Raw genomic sequence first — 10,038 nt, 5'->3', positions numbered from 1 at the left:
CATGAGCACATCCAATTATTGGGGTTAGGGTTAGGGTTTGACCATGACAAAATGGGGAGCTGGTGAGTAGACAGCTCTTCAGAACTCTTCCCTGGGCAAGAAGAAGATTTGGGATCACTCTCAAATTCTCTAGGCCCGGGGTAGGCAACTCGGCTCTTTTATGACTCGTGGACTTCCTGACTCAGGAATTCTGGGAGTTGAAGTCCACGAGTCATAAAAGAGCCAAGGCTGCCTACCCCTGCACAGTAGGTCTTCCTAAAGAAACCATAAATAGTGGTCTTCGGTGGGTTTAATTAAGGTGACCAACCGTCCTCCTTTTGGAAGGACAGTCCTCCTTTTTTGAGTTCTGTCCTCCCTCAAAAAGTGTCCTCCTAAATATCCTCCTTTTCCATATACCGTCCTCCTTTTGGGAGGACAGTCCTCCTTTTGTGAGTTCTGTCCTCCCTCGAAAATGTCCTCCTAAATGTCCTCTTTTTCTATATTTGAAGACTTATCTGCAGGGCTTTTTTTCCCCTCATAGAACGCCCAGAAGGCGTTCCAGGACCTTTTTTTGATGGTCTTTTTTCAACTTTTGCCTGAGCTGTGCTACTCCCCCTGTTGGCTTTTGAAAGCCAATAGGAATTGCTGCTGAGCGCGCCAAAACACCCAGGCGGCAAACTTTGCACGTGCAAATTGCAGGAACTTTGCACCCCTCACTGCTACCCAACTACACCATCTCTTACTTAGTTCCGCAGATAGCTGGAGGAGACTGGAGCGGTAAGTTTCTCTTGATCTTCCCTGTTCGGTTCTACACGGGGATGCACAGGGTAGGCGGTGGTGCTGGGGGGTGGCTGCAGGGCCAGAGCCAGCATGGCAGGTGCTTTATGAGCTGTGGGGCCGGCTTTACCTTTGCGAGCCGTGGAGCCGGCTCTACGGGAATGCACAGGGTGGGCGGTGGTGCTGGAGGGCAGCTGGGGGGGCAGCTGCAGGGCTGGAGCTGGCGCGGCTGGTGCTTTGCCTTTGCGAGCCATGGAGCCGGCTCTACGGGGATGCGCAGGGTGGGCGGTGGTGCTGGGGGGCGGCTCAGAGCCGGAGTTGGCTCGGCTGGTGCTTTGCGAGCCGCGGGGCCGGCTCTCCACAGCAGGGCAGTGGTGCTGGCGGGGCGGCTGTGGGCGGGGGTGCGGCAGGCAGTTGACCTTCCATGGGCCGTGCCAGCTGGTAGTCTACGCAGTGCTGACCTGCGCTGCCACCACCTCACCCTGCGCACCTATGTGGCCATCCTGGAGCGCCTGGCTCACAACACCTGCCTCCGCCGCCCACCCCCGCGCAGTCCAGCCATGTAGATTTTTGGACAAGTGAGAAATCGAGATTGAATGTTGATACTCTAGCTGCAGCACTTGCCGTAAAATTCAATATGAAGGATATTTCTTGTTCAGATATTTCCAATATATTGTTAGAAGATGATACATTGACAAAAAATATTCATTCAATGGAAAAGTACTCATTTAAATAATTAATAGGCATGTAAGCATAATTACAATATAAAATGTTATTGTTACAAATGTTTTTTATTATGCATTGATCATATTATAGTGTATTCTGTATTATTGTTGCAATAAATACAATGTTTCTTTTATTTACGATATTTTTTTCTTCAATTTATTCGTGTCCTCCTTTTTGTTGTAAAAAAGTTGGTCACCTTAGTTTAATGTTCTGGGAGACAAGGGATAATATCTTTGCCCAAACTGTGGGTGACATCTTTACGTACACAGGATTTACATAATTCTTTTCTTAACCACTTCTGCCAATTATTATTATTAACTGTTTTTCAAATATTAAGAAGCTTCAGAATGGCAGATTTTATCAACTTGTCTCTTAGTGAAAGAAGTTGATAACCCTCTCAGGTAAACAAGACAGGAAACATGACTAGATGAGCTAATTCTATTTCAATATAAGGTCATATTACCAGAATCTTGCAATTCTGAAGGAATAAACTTCCCATTACCACTTTTAACCACCTGAACAATTAGGGCAGGTTCTTCCTAAATTTCTTTTTCTGGCTGTTAATCCATTGGAGACTCCTGTTTCTCTTATTAGATTTTTTTTTCCAGGGAGCATCTGGTTCCCTCCTTCCCCAAAGTCATCTACAGATTTCATTAAAGGACTTTTATCCAACTTTAAGCACTCACAAAAAAACCTGTATTGAAATAAACAGCAAAAGGTTTGATTTTGGAGATACAGATGGACTAAGGATTCAGATAGATTTGAAAGCAAATTTGAAATTAATTGTAAGAACTTCCCATTGAAAAATACTGTTGTTTCCTTAAAAAAAAAAAAAACCATGATAAGATGGGATTAGAAAGTTTGGGCACTAAAGGGAACCAGAAGGAACTAAAAATTTAATAAAAGCAGAACACTTAAATTTGACACACCAATATACCATGGAGCAAAATGCTCTATCTTTGGATGAATTGAAAGATATTTGGGAGCAATGGACTCAGAAGTTAATTTAAGTTTGTCTGATAATATAGATAAACTGGATTTAAAAGAGTTTATAGAAGAGGAACAAATTTTATTGGATAAGATTGAGGCTAAGGCTGATTTGAATTGGATTTAAAAATGATATGCCATAAGAATGGTATAGAAAAAGATGTTCCATTGGATACATAAATGAAATCAGCTGATATAGCAATAATTAAAAGAGATATACAAATAACAAACCAAAGAAGTGATTTGGATAACTTTATTAGTTTGGATTTACAAATGAGACTTTTTAAAGTTTTGAAGCATTTTCTAAGATGTTAAAGAGTAAATGAAAAAAAAAGGTCTGGCACATTATTTAAAGGGATTAAAGATCAAGATTGTTAAAAGCAAAAGGAAGGAATATACAGGTAAAGTTTTTTTCCAAGAAAAAAAATGAAGTTGGGTTATTTGATCAAGGTAAGAGGTTGTTTCTGTAACCTTTAATGGACTTTTGCTGAATGACGTGGTTTATATTTATAGATAAGAGATAGCACATGGGGAGATTTTTTGTGATATTTTCAGAGAAAGTGATAAATTACTGGGTTAAAAGTAAAGGGAAGGAATATGAAGTTGATTTATTTGATTAAGGTTAAAATATATATGGTAATCCTTAAATGGTGTTTTGCTGACTAGGATCCAAACAAAGATTTAAGAAGTAGGTTATAGATCAGGGATAAGGGATATGAGATTTTTGTTGTATTCTCAGAGAAGATAAGTTATTGAAATTGTTTGTACTTCTTGTGATGAAGGGGAAAATCATTTATTTATGTATTTTTCTTTATCTTTACTATGCTTTTATTTTTCCTTTTTTCTTTTCTTTTCTGCACTTTCTATCTTTTCATTCTTTTATATTTTTTAATTTGTATTTGTTTTTATCTGTGCAACTGTAAACTTTAATAAAAATTTTATAAAAAAAAGAATGGGTAAAGTAATAGTCTTTCTTAGATAACGGTATGTGCTTATATACAGTACTATATTTTGTGAGTCTCTGGAGGCAGCACTATCATGCTGAGTTTGGAAGCTAAGTAGGATCTAACTTGGAGTAAAACTATGTCCTAGAAGAAAATAAATTACTTTCCAACTGTTGCCAAGAAAACTCCATTGATATATCCATAAAATGATCAGATGTCGAGCCACTGTTAATTCATAACAATAGCCAGTTTCTTTGGTTCATGGCAATGCTAAATTGTAATCAAATAGCTTATTACTTTATATTACACTGTATTCTTTTAGGAGTTACTATTAGAATTGGAAATACTTGTCCAGATATCTGAAGACAATGAATTAATGAATTATTAGTATAAAATTATCTAATTGTAATTTCATTTCAGTAATTCCTTTGATAATGGTGACTATGCATTTGTTGTTCCTCATAAAACATATTAGTAGAAGAATCCAGAAAGAGAATAGAAAATCGGAGCAAGGCATTTTCTTAGTATGATGTGCTTACTTCTGAAATTGCTTTGCAACAGCCATTACAATAGCAATTCAGAGTAAGAGGAGCATTTCTAAGATCCTACTTACAGAAACCAAAATACAAGCCTGACACACAAATAAAAGAATGTTAAATGGTAATCTGTTTTATTGGATTTTTTAAAAAATAGAAATAAATATTTTTCCCTCTGTACTATCACTTACTTTGAAGGCCTAAACCAGGGGTAGGCAACCTTGGCTCTTTTATGACTCGTGGACTTCATCTCCCAGAATTCCTGAGCCAGCATGGCTCAGCATGGCAACCTCTCCCTTTCCCCTCAGCATGGCTGGCTCAGGAATTCTGGAAGTTGAAGTCCACGAGTCATAAAAGAGCCAAGGTTGCCTACTCCTGGCCTAAACTTTCCTGAATACAAAGAGATTAAAGAAGCATGATTTTGTGCAATTTAGAAATTTGAGTGCAGTAATTCATAATTCATTTTATTTATTAAATGAATTTATATATCAGCCCAACACACACATAGGTAATTCTGTGTGGCTTACAAAATTTAAACAATTCAACTATAGAATAAAAACCTATGTAAAAAGCATACCCCACCCCTCATGGCAGAAAAAAAACGCAATCACTTGATCAGCTTCATTTCTATTGATGGTCCTCACTGCCTGCTGACAAAACCACATTTTTGGGGTCCTTAGGATCAATCCATTCACCAATGAGATTTCTTAAAAGTAGTCCTGCTTTGAAATCCATTTCTTTGCTTAGCATTAAGTTACAAGAAAAATATATATGATTTTTAAAAGATTTTATCCAGTCATGTTATACTTTAATCAGTTATTATTTACTTTAACTGAGTAATAAATTACTATTCCTTGAAGTGTAACTGCAAAATCAGTTTTATTACATTAATAACACTGTACATATTGAGTACTTGTTTTTCTCGGAAACACATGGGAAAATGTCTGTTGCTCTAATCCTATTAAAAATAATCTTAGATAAAAATATGAAAGTACAGAAAAACTGGTGAAAGGAACTCAAAATTCTACTAAATTGCCTAGAAAAATTGCTTGATTTCTCTCTCCCCCCCCACTTGCAGATTGAAAGATTGCTTAAATAAGCAATTTCTGTAACAAACTCTCCTGTGCCTGACCTGTTTTTTTCTCACATTGTAGAGCAGAGATTGGAGTGAAAGGATTACAAAAGAGTAAGCAAGTACACAATGGGGAATATACCAAACTATTTGCACAACATGCCTGAGCATGCTTGGGGCTGCCAGCATCATTGCATTCCTTTTGATATGGATTACCCATTGTGTGCCTGCTTGCTCTCTCTAATCTCTTTTACTCCAATGAATGTAAATATAAACATTCTCTTCTTACTAATTATGGCAGTACTGGGGTGAGCTTTCCAAAAGATGGAGGAGTTGGAAAGGAAAGCACAGTTGCAGTCACATGATTTCCATATAGGGGAAATGCTAAACAAGGACCACCTGTATATAACAAGCAAGTCATTAGATTCCACAAATCTATTTGTTTTGACTTTAAGCAAATATGAAAACACTTATTTACATATTGATAATTTATATGAAACGCTGGATTTTCATTAAATCGATTGCAATTCTGAACTTTTGTGTCAAGAAGATCCAGATTTTTGTTTTAACAGAAATGGGTTGCAACCTTGTATGAAATAAATACATTAGCATTCACTGCAACAACTATGCCCTCAGGTTCCTCTATACCTGTATTTTTTAGAAGTAAATCCTATTGAACTCAATAGGTTTTCTGAACAGCATATATAAAAATAATTGGATACTGTCTGCAGATCCCACATATAAACATTTTGTTTTATCAATGAAACATCTGCTTGTTTCATTTTATGTACTAAGTGAACATTTAATTCATTTTCTGTAAATGTTGGAACTGAATTTAAATCAGCAGTGTCAATACTATATAGAAGTTTATTATGGCTTCTTATTAAATCTTCAAGAAATGCAGAATGGTATATTGGATTTTTAAAAATTATTCTAGTACAGGAATGATGACATTTTCTTGGTTTATGGTTTACACTTAAGCATTATTTTTATGCTCCCTGTAGCATAGCTATCAAGTTATTTAACAGACCTTTCATCGACAATATCTGTACTGTATTTTTTAACTAGAATGTATCTAATTTAAGAATTGGGTATGGAGTATGCAGCAATTTTCAATTTTAGGCAGAAAGTTTTTTTTTAAGTAAAGATGACAGTGTGTTTACTTGGGAGCAAGTCCCACATAGGCGCAGAGAAAATTGCACTGAAAAAGATTTATATTTGGCAGGTGTTAAAACTTTTGAAAAAAATCCAGAAACCACTTATCGTTGTACCATATGCTTTCAGTTTAATGCAAAAGAGTTTTTGTCCAATGCTGGCATCTCCTCCAATTCTTCCCTTTGCATTCATCTTTTTTTAAATTGCCTGTGGCAGAAGTGAGGATCTATTTGCCAACTTCGTTTCCTTTTCATTCCAGATGCTACATCTCCCAGACCATATCATCCCGCACTCACTTTTGAGCAGTCAGTGCCAGGATTGGCTATTAGTAAGTTTAAATTAACTGCATTTAGTGTAGTGGGATAGATGTATTATGCAATTCCAGAGGAACAGGTGAGCAGGATTTTTTTATGATTTGGAGCATGGCAGCGCTGCAGCACTATCAGAATTTGCAGCATTTCCTCCCTCCTTTCATAGAATTAGGGAAAAGACTATTTTCTCAGGCATTAAGAACAAAAAACTCAACCGGCAGAATCTGTTTTAAGGCAACATTTGACTTTTACCCACGCCCACTCAAATTATTTCACTGGACTAATTCTTTCACGACGAAGCCCCAGAGGGCATCCGTTAGTTTTGTTGTTGTTGTTATTTTTGAAAGCTGAGATGCTACAGTATAATAGTAGAGCTGGCACATTCGCCTCCTTAGTGACAGCAGCTGTCGCTATAGGTGGTGGGGGTCTGGCGACGGATGAAGAAGAAGAAAAGCTGTGTGTGTACAACCGAGGGGCTGCATGGCTCACTGGCTCTGGGGTAGCGGTACCCTTTGTCGCCGCCGTCGCCTTTGGCGTTGGAGAGCGAAATGGAGGTGCTAAATCAGGCGGGGTGTGGGAAAGGAAAAACGAGGGACAGGCGGAGCTGAAACATAAGGTCTGCAGATCACCGCATGCATTAACTCACTCCCGGCGCCTGAGCCGCCTTCAGCGGCCGCTATTCCCGCCTCGCTACAGCGCCCAACCAGCCTCGCCAACTCCCGTCTCCCGCTAGCTTGAGGAGGAGAAGAAAAATTGCTCTGAGGGCGCCATCCCCCTCAGGCTGAACAGCAGAACCAGGAGCCAGGTGGATTACATGCCTACATTTCTCTAGTTCTCAATCTCGGAAAAGGGGGGAGGGAGAACCAAAACAAAACGAAAAAACGGGGAGGGAGGTAAAGGGAAAGAATTGCCAGCCTGCTCAAGAAGGATATTTCTTTTCCCTCAGTTTCTGGCTTGTCGCCCAGTGATCGAACTGCCCTTGGAGATTTATAGCAGGGAAGAAGCCACGAGATATGGAAATCCGTGGAACAGCCGTGGCTGTGCCCCGCATTGGTTGAAAGGCGCGCTAAGGAGACCCACACGTACACCCTCTCCCGGAGCCCGACAGGGGCCAGCCGCGCCATGCTGACCCGCATCCACAGAGCAAGTCCTCGGGCGCAATGAGGCAGCCGCTCGCCGCCCAAGGTTGACGCTGTGGCGGCTCCCCTCCGCTCGGGGGCTACTTCGCCTCCTCCTCCTGCTGCTGCTGTTATCAAAGGAGGGCGCCGGCGACTCCCAACGTTAGGCGCGAAGCCGGCAGGAGGCATGAAGGGCGCTACGGTGGAGCCGGGGCTGTAATTGCCCGCTGGGCTTGGCTGTCCTTGGGCTTCTTGGCAGGAGAGGCAGCGCCGAGGAGCTCTGCCCGACGATGCCTTTGTGCGATCCCCGCTCCTCGCTGAGGAGAGGAATCGGCGCCCAAAGGCGGCTGCTGCCCGTCTGACCGACTGCGGCTACTTTGCGCGACGACCAGCCTCTTTCCTCTCTTCTCCTCCGGGCCACCTTTCTGAACTTCCAGGGATGGCCGATTGACGTGCAGGGAAGGTAACGCTGAAATGGGGCTTCTCTACGCGGGCTTGTCTTGGCTCTGAGTGAGAAGGCACATCCCTCTCGAGCAAAGGCAACCAGACGGGTGGCCCCGAAGAACCGGGCGAATTTTGGAGGCGGGGGGGGGGAGGGAGGGAGGGAGCTCCAAAGTAAGAGGAAAGGAGAGAAGGAGGAAGGGACGGAAAGAGGGAAGTGTGAACAGAAAGGAAGGGGAAGGGTTAGAAAGGAAGGGGAAAGGGGCAGCAGAGTGTCCCATTTCTCACCTCTGGCACCCTGCAGATTGGAGACTCTGGCTGCCTTCTTGGTCTTGGAGACTCTGGCTGCCCTCTTGGTATTATGTCTGCACTTCGAAGGAAATTTGGGGACGATTATCAAGTGGTGACCACCTCGTCCAGTGGGTCAGGCTTCCACCAGCAGCAAGGGTCGGCCCACAAGAAAAAGCGCCAGAGGTTTGTGGACAAGAATGGCAGGTGTAACGTGCAGCATGGCAACCTGGGCAGCGAGACGAGCCGCTATCTGTCAGACTTGTTCACCACCTTGGTGGACCTCAAGTGGCGCTGGAACCTTTTCATCTTTATCCTCACTTACACTGTGGCCTGGCTTTTCATGGCCTCCATGTGGTGGGTCATTGCCTACATAAGGGGTGACTTGAACAAAGCCCATGATGAGAAATACACCCCGTGTGTTGCCAACGTCTACAATTTTCCCTCTGCCTTCCTCTTCTTTATAGAGACAGAGGCTACTATTGGGTATGGCTACAGATACATTACAGACAAATGCCCCGAGGGCATCATCCTCTTTCTTTTCCAGTCCATTTTGGGCTCCATTGTGGATGCTTTTCTTATAGGCTGTATGTTTATCAAGATGTCCCAACCTAAAAAGCGGGCGGAGACACTGATGTTCAGTGAACATGCTGTCATATCCATGAGGGATGGCAAACTCACCCTCATGTTCAGGGTGGGCAACCTTCGCAACAGCCACATGGTCTCCGCACAAATCCGCTGCAAACTTCTCAAAGTAAGTTCAAGCTTTCTTGCCTTCAGTTCTATCATATTGAGTATTCATCTTTGCTTCATTTTTGTTTTCCCATTTACAGGTGTATGGTTCCACACCTTTCTTAACAGCATTTCACTTAAAATACATACAGTACATGTTTTTCTACTTCCCACCTCATTTTAAAGGGTTTTTTAAAATTAAAAATTAGAAATGTTTTAGAAGATGCAAGTGAATAAGCTAGAATAGTCAGTTGTCAGGAACACTACAAAATTCCATGAATGAGGCAGGGCAAGGACAAGTTTGATTTCCCTTCCAATATTTTTCAAAGAACTCTTAGTATATTTCTTGTGCTTGAGTTTTATATTTTCACAGTATTTGCATTGCTATTTCCTATAAGGGAATGTTTCCTGAAGCGCATCTCTCTATGAACCCTTTTTCCTTAATCTTTGTATTGCTTCTTGTCTATTTTCCTTTTTTAAAATTCGTGGTTTCCTGCATCTGTGGCTGAGTTCCCTTCTTTTTCATTACAGTAGCAGCTTCTCAAACTGTTAATGAATTGAAGTTATTTTTTCTACGTAGTCCCCAGCTTTTAAATTAAAGCTTTCTCCATCTTTCTGGTTTCTGGATTATAATCTGAAGTACAATCATTTTACCAGCACAAGTTGTCTTTTTAAATTCTTGATTCAACCATTTGTACTTATTTCTTTTTCTCAAATTCTGTTTAACAGTTGTATTCATCTCGTTTTGTAAATAAAAGAGAAAAGTCATTGCCTTCAAGAGTGTATAGATTGGTGGTGTTTAAATGAACATGACTTTTTAAGGTTCAGTTATTCCATTGGAAATATTGATCATGAAGTATGTAGGCAGTATGACTGAAGTACCATAGTTAATTCTTTTAAATTCTGTAGATTACATATATTTCTTAAGATTCAGTATGATGATGTCACCATCTTATATTTCTTTCAAAAGCC

At 40.9% G+C, this 10,038-nt stretch overlaps 1 protein-coding gene across 2 annotated transcripts in view; it reads left to right on the top strand.

Annotated features, from left to right (window-relative positions):
* The first annotated feature begins 6,349 nt into the window (after positions 1-6,349).
* The window catches only part of KCNJ3 (potassium inwardly rectifying channel subfamily J member 3), a 140,092-nt gene continuing 136,403 nt past the window's right edge, over positions 6,350-10,038 (top strand). Inside the window, exons 1-3 of one of the 2 annotated variants that reach the window (XM_039335412.1) lie at positions 6,350-7,292; positions 7,434-8,068; positions 8,351-9,088. In XM_039335412.1, the coding sequence (XP_039191346.1) occupies positions 8,408-9,088 (681 nt within the window). In that variant the 5' untranslated portion in view covers positions 6,350-7,292; positions 7,434-8,068; positions 8,351-8,407. Of the gene's footprint in view, positions 7,293-7,433; positions 8,069-8,256; positions 9,089-10,038 lie in introns of those variants that run through there. The other variant, XM_039335411.1, reaches the window with a different exon arrangement.

This window comes from Crotalus tigris, unplaced genomic scaffold, assembly GCF_016545835.1.
Source record: "Crotalus tigris isolate CLP2741 ecotype Arizona unplaced genomic scaffold, ASM1654583v1 scf7180000017641.3106099, whole genome shotgun sequence".
NCBI lineage: Eukaryota > Metazoa > Chordata > Lepidosauria > Squamata > Viperidae > Crotalus > Crotalus tigris.
This window is presented reverse-complemented; position numbering and strand designations above follow the sequence as displayed.